The following is a 21,339-nucleotide window of genomic DNA, read 5'->3' on the forward strand; positions in this document are numbered from 1 at the left end:
AAGACATGTAGGAGCAATTACCATGAAATCCCACTTCTTCTGAGAAGTTCCTGCCATTTACTCTGCCTTTGCACATGCATTAAGGCTGCTTGGGCCTCTTTTTCAGTTGGGGTGGATGTTCAGTCTTAGTGTTCCTCAGAGGTCAAAGAGTATTAATACATTTGCTTCCAGGGTGCTGGTGAGGCAGTGAGAGCCTCCCCAAATCCATCCTTTTACGGCAGGAGCTCCTTTCTGTAGGGTGCAGGTGTGGGATGTTAAATACTTCCCATATAGTGGAACCAGAGACTTTCCTTCACTCCACACATAGCTGCCCGTTCCAAGGGGAGCTCTCTCAGCCTGGGAGGAGGCTCAAATGTGTCTTGGTCAGAGAAGCAATCCAAAACTTCTGCTCTGCTAACATCCCACCTCCTGTTCAGAAATGCTCCAGCAAAACATCAGCAGCACATAACCCTTAGCCCAACCCCCTTCACGGGCCTGGTTTTCACCCTGTTTACCTAACCCCTGGCCTTTTCTGTTTTACACTGAAAAGATGAACAGGAAAGAGCTTGTGTCTGGATAATGTGTTAGCAAGTGACACTTCACTTTGATTTTTCCTTATCATGCAGGACATGCTGCCAATGCCGGGAGATCCAACACAGGGTACTGGCAATTACAACATTGAAGATTTTGCTGACCTGGGCATGTTTCCACCATTTTCTGAGTAGCTTGTGAAGCAGAAATGGAAGTTCTTCTCCAAGGCCATTTCAGTGTAATTTTGGCTCTGCATTTTCTGTGTTGCATTTCTGTAGAAGCTACTAAAACCAGAAAACACATTTCTCCTATTTGAGATAGTGGTGTAGGGCTTGCTCTCTCCTCCTTGGCGTGCCGCAGTGCTGACAGAGGAGCTCCGGCACTTGGTGGTGTTCATTGACAGCTCCATTTATTTTATTTTTTTTCATTTTATTGTCATCTACCTCAGAGATGAAAAACTTTGCTTCATTTATAAAAAAAAAAAAAAAATCTCTGAGTCTTAAATCTTTGAATGTGAATGATGCCTAATATTTCCTTTGGATGGTAACTTTTAAATAGATAACGAAGTAACGAAGACTAACAGAGAAGGGGTAAGGTAGTGTCTTGTTACAGTGCCTACCACTCAATTTCGATGCCTTGCTTTAAGCTTAAGTTTCTGGAAGCAGACACAGTGTTCTGTTTTCTTTGATTCTTGTAGTTTTTGAGTCACTTCAAATGTGAAATTAAGCAACATAATGTAGGCCTCTCTCACCAGAAGATTCATCTCCGCCTTTTCTAACTTAAACTTGAATGTTTGTACATTTTGGTACTTTATGTATATCTTGTGCTGTATCAAGTGAATTCCTGTACTGGTTTCTTTTGCCTTTACAAAGGGTCCGTTCTGGAGTGTACTGACAAGGGTGATGATACATGTGAAGGATTTAGCTATCGTGGAAGTCTCCATCACTTCACATAGATATTCTTACTTTTAAATCAGGTGGTTCTCTATTCAGAACAAACATTTACTTACATAAGCTATTAGTCCATTTTTGCACTGAAATGAGGCCTGTAACTATACATTTCTCACTGGCTGCTTTAATTCCATTTGGTTTTGCTTTCCAAAAAATATTGCCTCGTAACAAATGACTGTCAAGATTGCATTTTCTATGTCAGCTGCATTTCCTTTCTGTGAAATACTTTTTTATACTGTGAAACCTTAGATTTTAACAGTGCAAAGTGGTGGCCTATTACTAGGAAAACATTAAGCTCATTGGCTGCAAGCAGTGAGATGGTTTTGTAGTGTATAGTTTTTTTAGAGTGAGTTGGTATTGATATCAATTGGACTGTTGTCCACTGCATACATAGTGATAACTTGAATTTTTGCTTGGATTCCCAAGCAATCACTTCTGTTAAACCCCATTAATCCTATTCTTTTAAATATGGGATTTTCAGCTTACCACGTTTTATGAGGACTCTTCACTCTACTGAATGCTAAATGCTTTTCCACAGAGGTAAGTTAATTAGGTTTCTCTTGGGTGAGTCACCTACCATATGTCTTTATCAGAAAAATGCACATCATTGTAGTTCATGTTGTCAGGATGATCTCTGGAAAAGCAGGAAGGGCCCTGTCCTGCAGCCTGCTGCGACCACACAGGTTTCATGCTGACAAGCTGTCCCCTGGGACACAGGGACACAGCTTTAACACCTAACCATACGGTGGTGTTTCCATCTGACTTTTTCTTCCTGGCCTTTTTGGAGGACAGCACATATTTTTCAATATCCAAAAAGAGTCCTTCCTACTGTCTCTCGCTAAATCTGGGACCAAACTCTTTCCCTATGTGCAATTGGGACTAGGGACTCTTTTTATAGGGAATATTTTTATATCTAGATACAGTACTGGAAAGACCTCAGGTTTCCTGGTCTGTATTTGCCTCAGCAAAATCATTCTGAGAACAAAAAAAAAACTTTTATCTCTTCTGCCTCCTCCCAGAGATCAGGAAAATGCCTTCTTAGGTGAGCAAGCCATGCACTTATGCAGTATTCCTTTGAATACATGGATGTTTAATCTCTTTGGAGCCTTCTCCCTTTCCACTCATGCTGCTCGGATGAATGACTGCTCACTGAATTAGATAAGCAAAGTTCTGCTCTCCCAGAATGAAATTCATTGGTGTCTGTAAAATCTGCCTGGATTCTGTGCTGGCTGGAGCACTGTGGTCAGTGTCTGCACAGTGGGATGTGTGCCTAAAAGGGGCTGACCACAAACGAGAGAGCAGTAGATGAGCAGTTTATATCTTTGCCCAGAAGGTGCTTGATATAACAAACATCACTTCTAAAATTTTTAAAGAACCGTTCTCTGTAAAAAGAAAAAATGCAGTTCCTCTGTTTTATTTTACCCAACAAACTGCTCAGATTATATTTATAATTTACTTTTCTACCTGAATTCAATAGGAATTCCCTGATTTTCTTTCTGCTAAGATCAGTGATGATAACCCCTTCAGTGTGTCAGGGGTTTTATACTACTGCAGAAGGCTTCTGGTGTACAGAATTTGGTTGTACAGTTAGCAGTGAACTGTTAACAGAATTTCAAGCACATCTCTTTTTTTTTGTGATTGCTTTTTAAATACAGTATTAGGTATTTGAAGCCAATATGCCTGAGGCATCAGAGCATGGACTGTTTCTCACCTGGTAGACCACTCCTTCCTCTCCAGTTGGGAAAGGAGATGGCTCTGTTTTAAGGGGCAGTCTGGATACTGCCAGGTTTGGGATTTCCCTGTGAGCCAGTCCAGCCCACCATTTCTATTCTCCCAGTGCTTTCTTCTTGGCATTTCCACCCTCCCTTGGGGTCCCCTCCCATTCCCAGCCATCCCATCTCAGCAGCTTTCCCACGCCCAAGTGGGAGGTGCTGGGTTGCCCTTCCTGAGCCAGCAAGGAGGGAGTGATGGAGAAGTGCTTAAGTTCGGCAACTTTCTGCTTCTGACCAAGCAAACAAGCACGTTGAGCATTTGCTACCACTGCTGGGCACCCAGCAGTGCCCTGGCTGTGTGCTGCTGTTGTGTCAGTGGTTTGCTCCTCTGAAACAGCCTCGTCCCACGTCTTGTGGCCAAAAAAATCTGCGTAGCGTTGGCTGTGCTGTATCTTTTTGTCATGTGTTTCGTTACTAAAGCGACTGACCTGCTCTATAGCTGAAATTATAAAGTGCATTTGGAATGCTAACGTTTTTATTATGTGCCCTTGGTGTAGCTTTGCTGGCACTTTGGCTGCCAGTTTTCACAATTTCACAGGTGGTGGATTTCTCATTTCTTCTGTGTTTTTTAAGCTGTGATTTCTGATAAAACTGTGTTGCAAGCTCAGCATTTCTTAAAACTGAATATTTTGGTTTTTAAACTGATGGAGCAAGAAACTGCAAATAGTAATGGTCCAGGTGAGCTATTTCGATGAGTGGTAATGTAGATTGAGAAGATTTTAGATACTAAAATATTAGTGTTCATTTATGCAGACAAGCATTCCTGTTTAACAAGAGGGACTCCATCACATTACTTGTTAAAAATGCTACTGGCAGTACCTACAGTGATGCTTTAACCAGATAGTTCCATTTGTAGCTTTGTTGCCTTTTTTTTTTCTTCTTTTGAAGTACAGTATGAAACTGTAAATACTTCTTGCAGTACTGCCTTTTTAACTCTTAATTACTTTTGGCACAGTGTTAAATAGTGTTGGATTTTCCCAATTGCTATGACATATATTTTTATACATAGGTGTACTCTTTTTTCAAGAATAATACAGCCATTTTGTCATTAATGCCTTATTAGTGTCATACTGCTGTTGCTCTTTGTTTGCAAGGTATCGAGTGGAATAATTTCTAGTTCAGATATTTTCACTTTTCCTGGCAGTGCTCAATTTTGGCTTCAAGTGATTTTTGCCAGAGTCCCATTTTTCACAGTTGTTAGCTGTGAGTGGAGGAGAATGTGGGCCTCTTTCTAAAGAAAAGGTGATAGCATCTAATTGTGTTTAAAAGGTCAGTCATTTCCTACTCCAAACCAGAGTGCATTTCACCAAGCTGATGACTGTGGGCACTGATTACTTTGTGTAGATTAATGGTCTTAAAAAAAAATACTCAGCAACAAAAAACAACTCCAAAAATGGGCTTCTGTCATTGTTAGGCACTTGGTTACTTACCTGTTTAAACTCTTCATATTGATGTGAAATTGTGCTGTGGATAAAGTGTATTTTGTACTTCTGAATGTTCTATATTTATGACTAACAGGTACAGAATCAGTTGTGTGTATGTATAACTAATAACTGCCTTTTTAAATTTCATTCAAATAAAAATGTCATGAGCTGTTGTTAATTCCTGTCTTTCTGTAAATGAGCAAGATACGCTGTTGGGAACTGTCAAGTAGGAAATAATCCTGAATTATAAGATTCATGCCAAAAATCAGAAGATTAGGCATTGATCTTTGTCTCTGAAAGCTCCTCCAATGCTGTGTGGTGGTGGATGGGAAGTTCTCCTTTTATCTGTCTTGTATAAAGGTTGTCCAGAGGGAGTGAGAAAGGAATGAGAGTTTGAGATCTCAACTTCTTTTAGAGGAAGTCCTATAAAAACACTCATTAACAGCCCTATATGACACTGAGGTGTGTGAATTGGTATCTGTTATTGTAAAGGGTTTCATTAGAGGGCAATTGATTTAGAATCAATTCACTGTCTGTGGCAATTTTTATTCATTCCCTAGGATGATAACACAGTGGTTTCCTTGCCCACCTTTTGGTTTCTTTGAACAAAGATAAAAAATACTTTTAGCCTTCCCATAATCATTCATGTGACCTTTTCAGGCTTTCTTAGGCAAAGTGCATTTGCCTTCCACTCTGGTTCTCCGTTGTATTTCTGCTGTATTTCTTTGTTGCCTTGATAGTTTGTGATCAGGATTTACCTTGCTAATAAATCCAGGAAGCTGATGACTGTACCACTGCAGGAGCTGCAGATGCTGTGCTCTAGGGCACGAGTTCCTGGTGTAGGGTAGGTGTTTTCTGGGACCATCTACTCCCTTTTCAGGGCTATGCCTGTGGAGAGGAGACATGAGCTCTGCTGGGGACCTGATTGAAAACCTGTGGTCAAAGCAAAGCTCTGGGCTTCATCACGCTCAGCCACCAGCCCTACTTGTTGTCACGCTCTGCTTGCTAAGTGCCAGAGTCAGGTCAGTGAAAAGGTTCCATTTCCACTGCTTTGCTGTGAGAAGTGGGTTTTCAGTGACGTGGCATTCTTTAGGTACTTTCCCAGATGCTCGTGAAAATATTTGAAGAATAGGGATGCCTCAGGCCATGAACCCTATTTGGAAGTGCACTGTACCTTCATCATGGCAGCAGTCTGGTGTTTCTTGAGCACATTTTAATAGTCTCTTAGTTGCTCTTGAAGAGCATTATCCAAATAGGAATGCACACACAGTAGTTGGTGCACCAACACCAAGCAGTGTGATGTCATTGGGATGTTTGAAGATTCCCCCCTACCCACTCCTTTTAGTTTGATGATCACGAACTTGGGGTCTCGTGTGCTAAATTGAGGACCTCTGGCCTCTAGGGTGACAGCTGGGTGTGGAAGTGATGGCAGCTATTGATTTTTTTTTTTTGTCTGGAATCTGGGTTTGGAGATGCTGGATGTGAAATGGAGTCAAATGTTTGGTGACGAATGTTTTGGTGACAGAAGAAAGCCCTGACTGCAGCTTGGAATCCTGCCCCAGCTTATGCACCCTCTAAGAGAAGACCAAATCACCAACCCTTTGGTGAGCTGCTGCCTCTTATAAGTAGCAAGTTCTATCTCTTTGCTAAGGTGAGGTTTTTTAAATACTTGAAATCTAGTTTTTAAAACAAGACTTGAAGCATAGAAGCAGTGCAAGGTGGAACTATGTTGTTACATCCTATCATCCTAAACATGTTTAGGATGGTTCATAGGGCCCAGATCCTGGCCATCCTTGGTTGCTGTGGCTAAGGACCCTTTGGGTGAGAAGTAGTTCCCCCTGAAGGGAGGCAGCTTTGGTCTGCAAAATAAAATCACTGTTTAGTTACTTTCCACCTAGCACTGGAAGTACTGATCAGATAGACACATTGTCACTGAGGAGCAAAGGTTTTGAAGGTCTAGGTGCTGCTTTCTTTGCAGCTTTGAGATCTGCACTTTGCTAAATAAAGACCCAGGAGAAATGCTGCCCTGGCACACACACAAACAGAGCCCATGCTGTCTTCTCTTCAGTGCATAACTTTCCATTCAGCAATGAGATTTGTACTGTGGGATTTATCTCAAAAGCAGCCCTCCTCTCCCTTGATTTCCCTCATTGCCTGCAATTTCAGGTATCCTGGTATCCTGGACCAAATATGTGTGAAGGCTCAGGATGAGGACTACCAAAACATGACTCACAGAGGAGAGGTAAATGCTGTGGGATTCCTTCCTTCATCTAAATCACTCTTCCAAACAAATACCATCACTTTGTTCCTTCCTCATGCACACCTGAGCAACAGACATCAGGAGGCAATATTGTACAATGAAGAATCAAAGAATTGCTTTTTTTTTTTTTTTCATGTCAGATCTTCCCTCTGTAACCTGCTCTTACTTCTCCAGCCACTAAGAGAGCACAGAGGACTCAGTGTGAAAATTCAGAACTGCTTGTGGTAATCTGGGCTGATCTGTCAATATGATACAGTCTGCTTGCCCCAGCATGGTCTGCTGTGGGAAGCATGAATGTACATGGAACATCCTTTCTTCATAAGAGATAATTAGAAAAAAAAACACAGTCCTGACCCATCTTGCAGTGTCCCTTTGGCACCAGTTTACAGAGGTGGACTCAAAGTCCTCCCTGTCCCCCCCAGTGCTCTCTGGTATGTGACTTCTCAAACCCCAAGGTCTCCTGCAAAGCTCTTCAAAACAGAACAAATTATGCTCTAGTAAAACACAGCCTAAGCTTGGATATTGATGTGACACAACATGGGCTAATCACAGCTTACTCCTTTAATACCAAGTGTGTGTCATCGTGGCTGTCTTGTGTACTCAGGAAAAGTTCTTGCCCAATGATTTATTCAGTGATGTAGGAAGGGGCCTTTGTCATTGCATCCGTGGAGCTCTGATGCTGAATGCTTGCATCTGTCCTCATGTGACATGGAAAAATGTCAGACTCTTTATCTGAAAAATGTCTTGATTTTATTCTGTGCAACCCTGAAACTAGACAGTTACAGCTTTGTGAAGAATTTGCAGAACTCATACTTTGTTATCTTGAAGTGCAGTGCTTATGTTTTCTATGTCTTTATTAAAGATGCATTTGGTGGTGTTCAGAAAAAGGTGTGTATTGACATGTGTGAGACTTCCATGAAAAGTTTTAATTACTGAGAAATTTAGGAAGTGGTGTGTGCTTCCTTTAAGTCATATTGATGTGCCCCGTTCGTAGATGCTTAATTTGATGGTGTTCTGAGATGGAGTTTATTTGGATTCTTAACATATTTTTTGTGACCTCCATGATTTAAGGTCAGAGACCTCAGCAGGGAGTCAATGGAAGTTGTCACTTTAATCATTTTAATTCTAAAGATTCATTAGGGTTATGCGAACTGACCTAAATTTTCAGATCCTGCTGAGGGAGTGGGGTTCTGCACCAGCCTCCCAAGGCTGACCTGGATAGAGCTTCTGGTAATGAAATACTGGAGCAAAGCCACTGCAGCAAGTATCAATTATATAAATAAGGCTACTAAAAGGCAAAAGCCCTAATTCAGTAAATGATAATATTTGATATTTATAGCTCACTGTAGCTATGCATGACACTCCAGCACAGGCTGTACACCCACTCCCAGCTCAGGCAACAGATTTCCTTTGACAGGTTTGTAAAATCCCTGTTTTGTCCCTTGTGTCAGTGTCCCACTGTGTCAGTACAGGGTGGGTGAGTGGGTTTTTGTGCCAATGTTAATAAGGTGTCAAGACAATTTTACATGACTGTTCTAAAACCAACCAAGACTTCAGCATTGAAAAGAGAACTTTGTTGGCAGAGGTAGGACCATCAGATAACAACTGTTTTTCTCTTGGTTTTGTGCTTATTCTCACATCAGGAGAATGTTTCACAGACATTTAAAACACTGGAGCTGAGCTTCCAGCAACAACTCTGTTAAAAACTACTTCCAGGAGGTTCTAAAACTGGGTTAAAGGTATCCTGAAGGCTCAGCTTTGTTAAAGTCCGCCATCCAGAAGACAGCAAATTATCTCTTAAAAAAAACAGCCAAACCAAAATAAAAAATGTGAAATCTTTGCTTTTTCTAATTGTTTCTCATTAAGAAAACATACACTAAATGCTGTGTTACCTTGGCAGTAACAGAAGAGAATGTCTGATTCCTGAACCAGAGGTCACAGTGGCAGCCACAGCTGCCTCTCCATCTTAAGAGGTTCAGTTTCAATATTTGGAGAAACATCTTCATTCAGAGAGCTCATGCAGCATGGGAACAGACTCCTGAGAGGTCCTGCTGTCTCCATCCTTGGCTGGGCAGAGCCTTGGTTGACCAGCTATCGAGCTGGGGACAGCCTCATGTCCCCAGGAGGTAGAAGAGGTGGGCCTGGAGGTCTTGTACCTCCAGAGTTCCTGGGATTCCATAGGGTCAGCTCCATCTCTCAGCAGAAATGTGGGCTCAGAGAAGGTACCTTTATGTGGCCACTGACCCGAGGTCACTTAAAAAGTCTGCATGGTCTTCTCAGCAAGGTAGAGCAGTCTCAGAACTGAAGATACCCAGCCACAGGCTGTGTCCAGCTCTGTCTCCATGCCTTGACATATCCTTTCCCTATATCAGAAGCTCTGACAAAGTGCCTTGTGCCACACAACCCATCAGATGTTACCCTGCCTGGCTGGTCCCACACCAATCCTCCTCTGCAGCAATTCACTTTACAAAGAGCAGACCAGTTCTCTAAAATGACTCAAGTTGAGGACAAAAATCCCCTCAAGCTGCTGAGAAAAAAAACCTCAGAGATCTGGCCTATCAGCAAGACCAGTCCCCGAATTTTGCAAGCAACTTTTCCTTTTTATTACAGGCCCTGAGAAACCAAGAGAGGGGAGAAAGGAAGCAGAATGAAGCAACAAAATCAACTATTGCCTGATTTGGAATGTTTTTGGCTGGATGATCTCCAATATTCTATCAAATAAAACCCTTATTAACAGCAGAGTGAAATGCAAACACGGCAGTTAGCAGCAGTGGGAGAAGTAAACAACAATGATATTTAATGGGTAAGATGACAGTTTAGCTACCAGCTAAAATATCTCTCTGTAGGATTATTTCCACCAACATCACCCAGAAGCCATGTGAATTGGTGCACATGCAGTTTCCAGGTTAAATGTGAAGTCTCCAGTAATCTGGATGCCATAGCAAAAGTATCCTGAATTGAAGGAATCCAAGAAGGAAGGCTGTAATTTCAACTGGTGTCACACTGTAGACCCCAGTTCAATATCAATTTAGGTTTTATTTGATTTTTAACTGTCTGAGCTAGAACTAGAGCCAGTCATTTAAAGGTGCTTACAATCCCATTGCTATACAAGCTCCTGTTCAAATGTAATATTTGCTATGTTCATCAGCTGTTTCCAAGTTGAAGCTTTTTACTCATTAATGTTCCTGGGCTGAAGGTTAGCACTGCTACTCATTCACTTTCTCACTTCACCAAGGATCTGCTAAGCTGTGGTGGGCTTACAAAGAAGGCTTCTGTTCCTTTACTGCTAGGAAAAGTGACAAACTCTTGCAGCATGCTTAGGGATGATCTCCATGGGGAGCAGCAAGACTTGCACAAGACCACATCAGATGCATCATTTCTGATTCAGAGACTGGCTAAAGCAAACCCACAAAAGGTGAAGACAGAGAAGAAAGTTAGAGCCAAGACATCCTTCTGCCACCTTTGGATGTTTTCTATCCTGGGTACCTCGTCAGGACCTCTCAGGATTTACACATCAAGCTGTGATGAGGAAGTGTCTTTCTGGGACACTGCCATACATAGGGGTTAAATGGCTCTGCCCGTGCACCAAGGCAAATCACTGGTGACCCAGAATTACAGCGTGGGAGTTCCTGACTCCTAGGCCCGTGCTCATTCCACTGGACCACACTGCCTTCTGAGAAAATATGTTTTAATAGTATCTGACCAGCTGTGTAAACACGTCAAGAGACAACCATGTAAAACTGAACTGCTCTTGTTAAGCAAGTTATAGTCTATTTTATTTGTAAGCACAAATTTTAATTCCCTCCTCCTAAGTGATATTTTCACAAATGAAAAATAGGGAAAAAAAAAATAATTCCAGATAATTTAGAGATTTTAGGCTACGACATGATCAAGTTAATTTCCCCTTGAACCCTGAGCCTCTTCCCCTCCACCAGGTTCTACTTTCCAACCTGGCTTCTTGTTTGAGAGCTATTCCCAGGGCTGATGCTGATAGGCAGATGGGCAAGGCCTGTCTCTTTTTCACTTTTGGAGGTTTCCTCAGCCATTGGGAACAACCTCTCCCCTTCTTGAAAATGCATTGCTCTAAGAATCAAAGGTGTCCGTTAGTGAGTACTGAAACTCCTGCATAATAATGAAGTCTTAGCACTCAATGTTCTGTATTGTGTTTTCTCATTTTGCCTGTATTATGGGGAGACAAAACTTTGCCCATTCAACCACCCAACAAGAGATCTTTATTCTTCTATTAAAATCACCCTTTTCTGCCTGAGCATTGCAGGGTACAGAAGAACAAGTGATGTATTTACCACCAATGTGACCCATCCTCCCAAACACGGTTGTAGACATCCAAGACAATGAATTTTTGCTGGGTTTTGTTGCAAAAAACCCAGAAGATGTCTCACTCTTTATCACCATTCCAAGAGGACCAGAAGTGTTGGTTTTAGGTAAGTGCTCTAGCTTGAACTAATTCCTCTCTGACAAAAATCTTCAGGCTTAGTGAGACTCCTGTATGTTGTAAAAGAAAACTCACTGTTGTACCTCCCTCCTAGCTCACTGTCAGGGGCCCTTCTCTTGCTTGTGGGTGGCACAGGCAGTCCAGGGCTCAAATCACTGCTCTTTGCACCAGGGCATGGGCACAGCTGCATCAAAAAGTAGTGAAATTTCTCCCAAACTGTTGGGCTCAGGTGCTGATGTTCATGCAGTTGCTAAGTGACAGCAGCTCCCTGCTCTCACCACTTGCTCTGTGCTCTGCTCTGAAAGGAGCAGTTTCAGCTCTCAGCTTTGCTCTGAGGTCTGTATCATGTTGTTCCTGCAGGGTTTATCAGCAGGATTTTCTCTGTTTCTCACCAGCAGTTACATGCAGAGCTCTGTTCCTTAGGGAGCTCCACCTGTTCAGGTCTGGAGATGCATTGCACTGTTTCTGTGCTCTTGGCTACATGGGGACAATGTGAAAGAGAAATGTTCATCTTCTGTGTCATTTACAGCAAACTTATCCCACGTGGTCTTCAAGGTCCACAGAGGTCTCCTCAGGCTGGAGTCTGAATGACAGCAGTAAGTAATGAGCCAAGCAGTGGGAAAAGGTACAGTGAGATGGCTCAGCTCAGGTTATAGCTCAGATTATTGATAATATATTGTTTTATTCTTTGTTCAGTGGGACTGTATTGGAGCCTGCAAGCTCTGCTCGTGGTGTCATATTAGGCAGTGGATAGGAAAAATAAAAAGGCAGTCTCTGTCCCAGTGAAGGGAATGAAAGATGGCTCAGAGGGTGCCAGTGTGATAATTCAGCAGCAATGCCTAGTGTGGGCAGGATGAAAGTTAGAGTGTTGAATGCTAAAGAAAACGCCTGTGTTGGCAAGGCTGAGAGCAGATATTTCTCACAAATCACAGGGAGGGAGATTTCATGGGTTATTTCTTACGTGTCTTTCCTTGCGGGACCATCTCTTTCATGATTTTCCCCTCCTTCCTTGCCCTCCATTTTCCCATCCCAGCTCTTCCTGGTCTGGGCTGATCTCCAAGGAATAACCCCACCTGATGGGTGAGCAAAGGCCTCTCTGGATGCCTGGAGTGGGATATATGCCCTGGGTACAGTGATGTGCAGCTGGATGGGGCTGTGCTGGCCCCCAGCTTTAGTAGTGCAATGGATGTAACCCTTTCCCTGGCCCTGGCAGGTTGGTTGAATCATTCAGTTCACTTTGAGCAGGTTTGGGCTTCTCCTCTATGTTACACCAGGAACCAAGTTGAGCTTTACTGGGGTGTGGAAGTGGGGAAGCTCTGCTGGCTTCACCAGGACATGCTGTTTGCTTCTTCGACCCCATCCCAACCAGGCAGATGTTGGCAGCTGTCTGACATTGCTGGTGGGCCTGTCAGCTGCTCCTCATCATGCTGAGGCTGGAGGGAGAGCACCCAGTTGCCTTGTAAGCTGCTCGAGGTGATGGAGTAGCTCCTAATTTTGCTGACAGGGACTGTGGTGAAGGGTTTTTGTTGAGGCCCCAGCTCAAGGCAGGATTTTAGCAGGTGTTGAGGTCTCCCTGAGGCCAGTTTCTGTTAGGTTGAAAGCAGCCTTTCAGCGTTACCAGTGATGACATTGGATGGGAAAACATTTTTTTTTGTTGAACAGTAGTTTCTTCAAAACGAGATGTGAGAAGCAAAAAGTCCCTCTCAAACTAGAATTTGCTTCCTAGAGCAGAGCACTGAAAACTAATGAAAGCCAGATGCCTTGGCCTGTCCCAAGAACAGGAAAGGGAAGAAAAGCTGCCTCAGCAGCCTGAAAATCTTCAGTTACAGGAGCCTTCTCCTGGAACCAGGGTCTCCCAGGCAGTGGTGAAGTCTGGGAAGGATATGTGTTTGTGACACCAAAACATGGCTCTTGCAGGCAGCAGAGGGGACTGGTACTGCTGACACAAAGTGAAGCAGCTTCTAGGGGCTGGATTGCTTCCAGGATTTGCTTGGAGGGGAGGAAGGATGTGCTGTGAGGGAGCTCTGGGGAAGCTGCTTCAGGGCACCCGGGGTTCTTGTGTGCTACGCAAAGCCCCAGTGACCCAGAGCCTGGCCTGAAAGCCGAGTGTGGCAAAAGCTGTGTTGGTGTATCAGGTCCTTACTGGATGGAGACAGCAATTCGAAGCTGAGCTGTGATGAGCTGTGTTGCACAACTGTCAAAGAAAAGACAAGCCCAGTTTGGCTTCAGACCCCCAGCTTTTGTTCTGTGGTGCCATTGTGGAACACAGCACCAGGCTGTGCTCCTGTGGTGGTTCCATCCTACCCTCCTGCATCAGCATTTTGCAGGGAAAAAGGTGAGATCTGTGTGTTTGTTGATGGAAATCTATGTGCATGGCAGAAATTAATCTGACACACTTTCTGAAGGGCCAAGGTCACCATCTGAGTGTGTGTCTGTATGTGCAGAAATACTGTCTAAAGTAGGGGGCCATGCATGGCTAAATGCATACACGTGTGTCTGTGTACAGACACTCAAACAAAACATATATGGGCTAAAAAATACCTCAGAGGGCTACCAATAATAGATATGCTGGGCAAGAGAAGAAAGTTTTCCCTTTTCCCTTGGCTCCTGCAGCCACCCCACCTCTGCCTGACAATGGCAGGAAGCCAAAGGGAAAGAAGGAGACTGGGGGAAGGTGAACCAGGCTGGGCTTCCTCTCTTTCACACTGAAAGTATGGAAAATCTGAGGCTTAAGTCTTTTTTTCATGAACATTTCGTTTGGACTGAGAGGGCTTGAACACACCATGCTCACTGGCCATGCCCCTAGGCTCACATGGAGACCTCAGACTGTGGATTTCATCCAGTCCTGCTGATTTTTCTGGGTGGGGATGAAGCACTGATTTCCTGTCAGGAAAGCTCATCTCTTCCTGGGAATGATTAACTAGTACTGACTGCACGGATACCTTCTGGGAGGAACAAGAGAGGAACAAACCCAGCCAGTTCCAGATTTTGCAAGTGGTGCAGACATTGGAGAAGAATATTTAGTAATGAGAGACTGATAAGCACTTTGTTACAGCTGCTTAAAACATGTGCTTGGCTGCTTCTGAGTTCAGATATTTCTGCCCTGGTGCCTTGGTTCAGACCAGAGAAGGATGCCAGATCCAGGCAGCCACGAGTCTCCCTGTGCTCTGGATCTGGCTCGTGCTGATGCTGCCTGCAGGGATGGATCAGCAGAGGCAGAACTTGGCATGGGAAGAGCCTCTGCCTCTTCCTTTGTATCTCCTAGCTGGCTCTCCTCACTGCACTGTCCCGGGCTCAGCTGCTAGATTTTGATTAATGACTGATCCATGCCAGCATCAGGCAGGTCCTCCAGTTACAGCTGATTTCTAAACAGCCCATGTAGTGCAGCAGACACATGTAGGTTATTAGCACTGCGAGCCCAGCAGAGCAACCAGCTCTTCATCATATACACATTTGCCAAGATGTTATAGCCCAGTTTCCTCTTCCTGGCAGTTATCTCAGTCTTTCCCATTCCACAACAAGGAGCACTACATTCAGGGATAGATGGGTCTGCAGGGTTTGGTAGCTTCTTATTCCAATTTGCAGAAAGTTACTACAACAAAACATTTTTTTTCCCTGTCATTTAAACACACACCAAAAAAAGGAAAAGAATTCAGGAATATTCCTCCATAAACAGTTTGTCTTCCCTTTGTTTTCTTCTTCCTTATCCTAACTATAACCCAAGCCTAGTATCATCCAAGGCAAGAATGTATCAGTGGCTTTGCAACTAAATGGAAGTGGGGTTGGTCATTGGTGGTATTGGTAGATACCTGACAAAGCTTTTCTGTATATCTAGATTTTTGACATTTTTGTCACAAATGAAGTAACAACTTAAGCTAATGTTTTAGATGGAGACCTGAAATGCCACTGAACATGGATAACAAACACCGTCTTGTATACCCCTGTATGGGTTTTGAGGGGTATAAAAGATTTGAGAGGGGAAAGATCTGGTAGAACCTAAATCAAAAGTCCTTTATTTGCTTTGTATCTTGCCAGGAGAGTCACTGGAGCAGATGCCTGATTTGAAAGTGACATTTTTTTAAGCTTTTGTTTGGGGAAACTGCCAGAAGCACAGCTAAAGGCAAATAACTCTCTACAGTGCCATAATTCCCAGCAACAGGTGTTCATTGAAAAATCAAATTAACCTTTTCCTAAATACATAAGTAAAAAAACTAACAGGCTGGTAAAGCATGACAAGTGGTGTGGCTCAGCTGAATAGGACCAGGATTGAGTTTCAGATGACCTGGGTTCAGCCCTTGGCTGTGTTGTGGAACTGTACTCTGTGACCTTGAGGTCTCTCTTACCCAGCCTTTGTGTATCTCTAGCTTTGTTATCTGTGGAGATTACTAAAGATGGTGAGTTTGAGTATCATAAATCAAATGAGCTATTGGGGAGGGGAAGGAGGGCTGAAGATGGCTGAGCCTCTTCCAACTTTGTTGCTGTCCTTCCAGGTACTGACTTAGAAGCATCCTGCATGGCCAGGGATGGGAATGTTGGACATGGCTGGGCAGGTTGCACAGGTACTGTGAGTCCTGCTGGTCCTGGCTAAAGGGGAAGAGCTGAGTCCCTTAGAAGACAGGCTCTCTTTATTCATGTAGGTGGGTTCAATTGCTAAGTCTTTCTGGCCAGGACTGTTTTCAATCTTGTGGCTGTGCCCAGAATAACAGGAGCAGGATGTCAGTGGGAGACTCTAGAGCTGCTGCAGCACAAATACCCATCAGTCCTTAGAAGATAATGTTTCCTGTCTCAAGCTTTTAAGAAAGCCTCCTGGGCCAAGGAAATGGAAATCTTCCTCTATGTTTTACTGGTTGTGGTCTCCTGTTCAGGCAGGTTGTCCTGGTTTGGGAGGTGTTGGCTGCTCCATCAGCTCTGGATGTCCTCCAGATGCCACTGGGGACCTGGTGGCTCCTGAGAAAGAAAATACGCCCATGAAGGCTCCTTGGGGTGATGACTAGCTATCCCACACCTTGGGAAGCCAGTGCTATCTGTGGCTCTGCCCTGAGGAAACTCGGTACTAACTGGATAACAGCCAGACCTGGGTTCAATGGGCAAGCAGAGCCAATGAGGGAGCTGGGAGGAAGGAAATGAAGTCAGCCCTGTGATCCCCACGAGGTGCACACTCAGGCTTTGCTATGGGCTCCTTTCCCTCTGCCCTGATGTGCAGCTCCAGCTGCCAGGGGAGCTGCCAAACTTGGTGAGGCTCCAGCCCCTTCCTGAAGGTCCCTTCAGGGATGAGGCAGCATCTTCCCCAGGGCCCACATGGAGCTGTGGTGGTTGAATGAGGAATTTCCCTGCATGGCCAGCCAGGGCTCAGCGTTGGAGCCTGGTGATTTGTAGGGATCAATATGATCCCTCCTGGGCTGATAAAAAAACAAAGCTGAAAATGTTGGGTGGGTAGTGATCACAGAAAATATTTGCATTCTTTGTCAGAACATGAAAAGTCATGGGGTTTAAAGGATACATCCACCAAGTACAAACAGTAAAAAGTTGTTTAAGACAGTCTGCAGCTGGGTCAACGAAATCATGGGGCAAAGAGGGGAGAAGATCCTGTTCCCTGCAGGTCTGCTGGCAGCAGCAGCCCTGGCTCTGTCCTGAACTCCTGCAGGATCTGGATGACCATGGCTCTGATCCCAAGGATCGTGGCTGAGGAAAACAGGCAATGAGCTTGGAGAGGCAGCTCTGCGGGAGCTTCTGACACCAGGAGATGAGGAGAAAGAGCTGGAGCTTGGCCTTTTTGTGACTTTTAGTAGCACTGATTTGTTTGAAGAAGTAGCAGTTGGAAGAAAACAGAGTGGAGGAGACACAGCTGTGGGATAGGAGGCCAAAGGAGAAAGAGGCAAGATGAGGGAAGACCACTGCTAGGACAATGGTCTTCAGCCAAGCCAGCTGCAGATCGCATAGTGTGAGTTGTTTTGTGTTGTTTTTAATTGACATTTATGCTAACAGACAATTAATTTGATCTTTTTTTTTTTTTTTTTTTTCCCCTAGTACGGAGTCACTTCCTGGGGGTAGGAAGAACATAGTATTTTTCTCAAAACTTCAAAACAGTGGTTGAGGTTGAGGAATCTCTCTTTGTTTATTTCTTTCTTTCAATTAAACAGATTTTTTAAAAAGCATGAAAACAAAAGCCAGAGGCTGAAAACCCCTATACTCCTGCCAGAGCTTTTTGCTCACAGGACTTGGTGTTCATAATGGGTAACCCAAAGCAGCTTAGTGGGTGAAGAATGAGACCTGCCAAAGCAGCCAAGCACCAGACTGCCTTGTCATCATACTCACCCACAGAGCCTGATGCTTTTTCCAGCTCCTACACACGTCACTGGTGTCAGTGCCTGTCTGCTCTGCCGCATGCTGACCTTTCTTCTGGTTTACACGTCAAAGTGGGCTGGTTTGGCAGTGGTTTCCAGTGCAGCAACCCACATGCTGTTGCACTGCAGTGGATGTAGAACAGAGCTGGCAAAAGTCTGCAAAGCTTATGTGTGAGTGCATGCTGGGTTTACTGATGCTGGAAGCCTAGTGTGAAAGAGTGGTGAGTCTGGATGGGTTTGGTTTTTCTTTTTTTTTTTGCCAGAAAGCTATAAGTACAATATGTTAGTTTGGTCTTTGACTAAATAAAAGTGGACATCTACAATCAAGCTAATTTGCTAGAGATTAGAGCCTAATTAAAAACCAAAGAAATAAAAAAGAGGCTGCCAGCCTCAGAGCTAAGCACAAGCAGACAGCAGCATGCATTGCTAGCTGAGATGCACTGGCTTTCTGAAAAGAAGCAGCAGTCAACCACCTTGAAAGGGAACTTACACACATACAAAGGCAGCAGCTTTATTCCACCCTGATGTGGATGTGGACTGGGAACAGAAGAACCACCACTCACGGTGGAATGAACGGCAAAAACTTCTGCTGACACCAATGGGCCCTGGACTCATTTTATGGCCTACACATCCTGTAGTGTCCAGAATGTTTTACATGTAGTTTCTCAATGGAGAAGAAAGAATACATACAGAGTTACTACTTGTACATCACACAGTTGGAACAAGAGGAACTATTGCTCTTGGTTGAGCATTGGCATAATTAATCTGGAAGCCAGACAGAGTCAGTGAAGTTTCCTCAGATCCAACCAGGCTTATTTCACTGCAATATTTACCCAGTTGTCCTCCCTAAATAGCATGCCATGAAGCCAGTAGTGGGAGAAAAGAAAACTTTTCAAGGTGTGCTTATCGACCCCGTGAATATGGGAGGAAACCACAGGTATTTTGGGACCATGCACAAAGTAAACTTGACCCTGCCTCTACCCCCAGTTTCTCATTTCTTTCTTCCATGGTTCTGATGCTTGATAGGACCCTCAGCACTGCATGATGTGCAGCAGCATCTGGAATGAGGTGCCAGACCAAAGCGCTAACCCTTGGAAGTCAGCAGGCACGTGGTCAACACCAGGAGCTTGTAAAATATTGTCTGTCTGTTGAAAATAGCTTGATTTCTTCCTCACAACAGATTGTATTAACCCATTCTCAACCAAATTTGCAAGGAGCAGTGATTTAATGTTTTAAAACAAAAGGAAGCAAGAGGATACTGGTGACTAATTTCCTGCAAACAACGTCATGTGGGTCATCTTCCTCATATGTTGTTTGTTTTGCTGATTAGTCTTTAGGTAGATACTCACATATCAACTATTATTTTCCATTGTGAATTGTGGTTTTCAGTCCAGCAGCAAGTCCAGTTTCCAGGGTAATTGGGAAGCCAATTCCTTCCTAACTACGCAAAAGATGAACTGTGTTTCCTGCGACTTTAATTTAGTGGTTGAGTAACAGCCGGACACAACAGTGTCTTCTGTAAGGAAGTATGCCAGCAGTTGTTGCCTAGAAGTTAGGAAAACTTACTACTCTTTTCTTTTCTTTTCTTTTCTTTTCTTTTCTTTTCTTTTCTTTTCTTTTCTTTTCTTTTCTTTTCTTTTCTTTTCTTTTCTTTTCTTTTCTTTTCTTTTCTTTTCTTTTCTTTTCTTTTCTTCTTTTCTTTTTTTTTTTTTTTTTTTTTTTTTTTTAATTTAGAAAATAACAAAAAAAGTGTTTTGAATTATTTGAAGCTGCAATAACAGTCCTTTCCAGTCAAAGCTTACCCTTCACAACAACAGGATGCATTGCTCTATTTAAACAAGTAATAATATTGGTTTTAGTCAGCACACATGCTTGGCTTCCTGTTGGGGGTGTTGCACAGGAATCTAGTTCATTGGATATCAGATAGCTAATTTGTTGTGTATTTACAGATTTTATATACAGAGATGTTTTCTATACCATCTCTGTGTAAAGAAAATAGAACTTTGCAATAAGCTCATGTGATCTGTTTATTGGCTGTGCAAGCTACAAAAAAATTAAGAAAAACAGCCTCTAAAAGGCTGTGTGGCTCTGGTAGTGTTAGTATATTTAGGGCCCTGTATATTTAGGGTCTCATTGCTTCTGACTTACAGCCAGAAAAATTTACTGTCACAAAATGTTCATTCTGTTTTCGTAAAACCTTTCACCTGAAAAGTCCCAGTTGTTTAAAAGGCAATTACTGGGCAAGATTTAGCCTAAGGAATTCTGCGTTTGCCCCCTGCTAATGATCTGCTGGGATTCTGTCATCTCCCTACAGCAGCAGTAATTCTGATGTCTGTCATTGCTTCCTTACTTATATTAACCGTTTGTTTCATGGTGACTTCTCATCTTGCCAAGTTAGTTGCTCCATGTCAGGCTGTACTAATGAATACGGACCAGATTGTCAGCTCTGTCTCTTTCAGGGGAAAAAAAAACAAGCTGGGCTGAAATCAGTAGAGTTGCTCTGTTTTGACCCTAGTGTAAGGAGGATCCTTCTCCACCTTCATGTGAACGCCCTGGGGCTTTTCTTTCAGAACGCTGCCGCTGCTGCTGACATTCTTCTCGAAGCAATTAACATTTCAATCACCTTTGTATTTCAGCAGTGCTGTTTCCAGACACAGAGCTGAAGCAATAAGACCTGACAAGCAGTGCCCCATGCCTCCCAACTCAGGGCTGTAATAAGATCCCCAGAACTTGCTGCGTGGTGGAGTGCTGGTGGGATCACCTTCAGTGAGATGCTTGGGAAGGAAACAGGTATCAAAGCTGGTGACATCTGGGGGTAAGGATGTAAATCAAGGCTGTGCTGGGCTTGCCATACTTTTTATGGACATATATATATATTAATCTATCAATCTGTATGTCAGTGGAGGGTTTTTAATCAGAAAACTACCAGCATTTGCAGATCCAGGGTTTCATTCCTCCTCTGAAGTCAGACTGAGTATCTGCCAACCCCAATTAATTGTTTTAACATTTTCCTGCTGAGCTATCCACTGCTGGGAAGAGGAAAGGGGTGTTAAGCCACCATCTAACCCCAAGGACCAAGTTTCCTTGTCAGTGTGAGTCAGGAGCCTCCTTTCAGTCCAGTGGAGTTAGAAACAAAACTGTGGTCAGAATGCCCAGAGCTTTCCCCCAGTGCCAACAGCTGAAGGGGGAACTGGGTCACACTAAATAGTGCACTTAAAGGGAAAAAGCGGCTCTGGGAGAACCTTGTCATTGAACCTCACCTTCATCCTCTTGCCACATGAATTAAGGTCCCTAAACCCTTCAGCTCAAGCCATATTTAGCTCATTTATCACCTACACCCTTTTTCTATCCTCTTTGTTCCTTTGGCCAGATCTTTCACTGCAGGTAAATGACCTGGTTGCAGTTTTCTGTGAAATCAGCCAAGGCTCCCAAGCTGGAGAAGTGGGCTACCTGCAGACAGAAGTGCAGCTCCTACATCAGGGCTTCTGGGGCAGGTTGCCTTGACTGTCTCCTATCAGAGGAGTCTTTCTGCTGACATGGGAAGTTGCATTTTCACCTCTGTCTCACCAGGCTATGACTGTCTTCTGTTGGAGGAGTGCCTGGGAAGTGGTGTGAGGAAAAAGGAG

General features: G+C 43.7%; 1 protein-coding gene across 12 annotated transcripts in view; it reads left to right on the plus strand.

Moving 5' to 3' along the window:
* Positions 1-20,503, plus strand: part of ARNT2 (aryl hydrocarbon receptor nuclear translocator 2) — a 173,066-nt gene extending 152,563 nt beyond the window's left edge. For 7 of the 12 annotated variants that reach the window (XM_071754360.1, XM_071754361.1, XM_071754357.1 and 4 more), the window contains one exon: positions 606-4,834. In XM_071754360.1, the coding sequence (XP_071610461.1) occupies positions 606-704 (99 nt within the window). In that variant the 3' untranslated portion in view covers positions 705-4,834. Of the gene's footprint in view, positions 1-605; positions 4,835-20,349 lie in introns of those variants that run through there. The other 5 variants (XR_011727965.1, XR_011727963.1, XR_011727966.1 and 2 more) reach the window with 2 other exon arrangements.
* The last annotated feature ends 836 nt before the right edge of the window (positions 20,504-21,339 follow it).

Source organism: Heliangelus exortis, chromosome 11 (assembly GCF_036169615.1).
Source record: "Heliangelus exortis chromosome 11, bHelExo1.hap1, whole genome shotgun sequence".
Lineage (NCBI taxonomy): Eukaryota > Metazoa > Chordata > Aves > Apodiformes > Trochilidae > Heliangelus > Heliangelus exortis.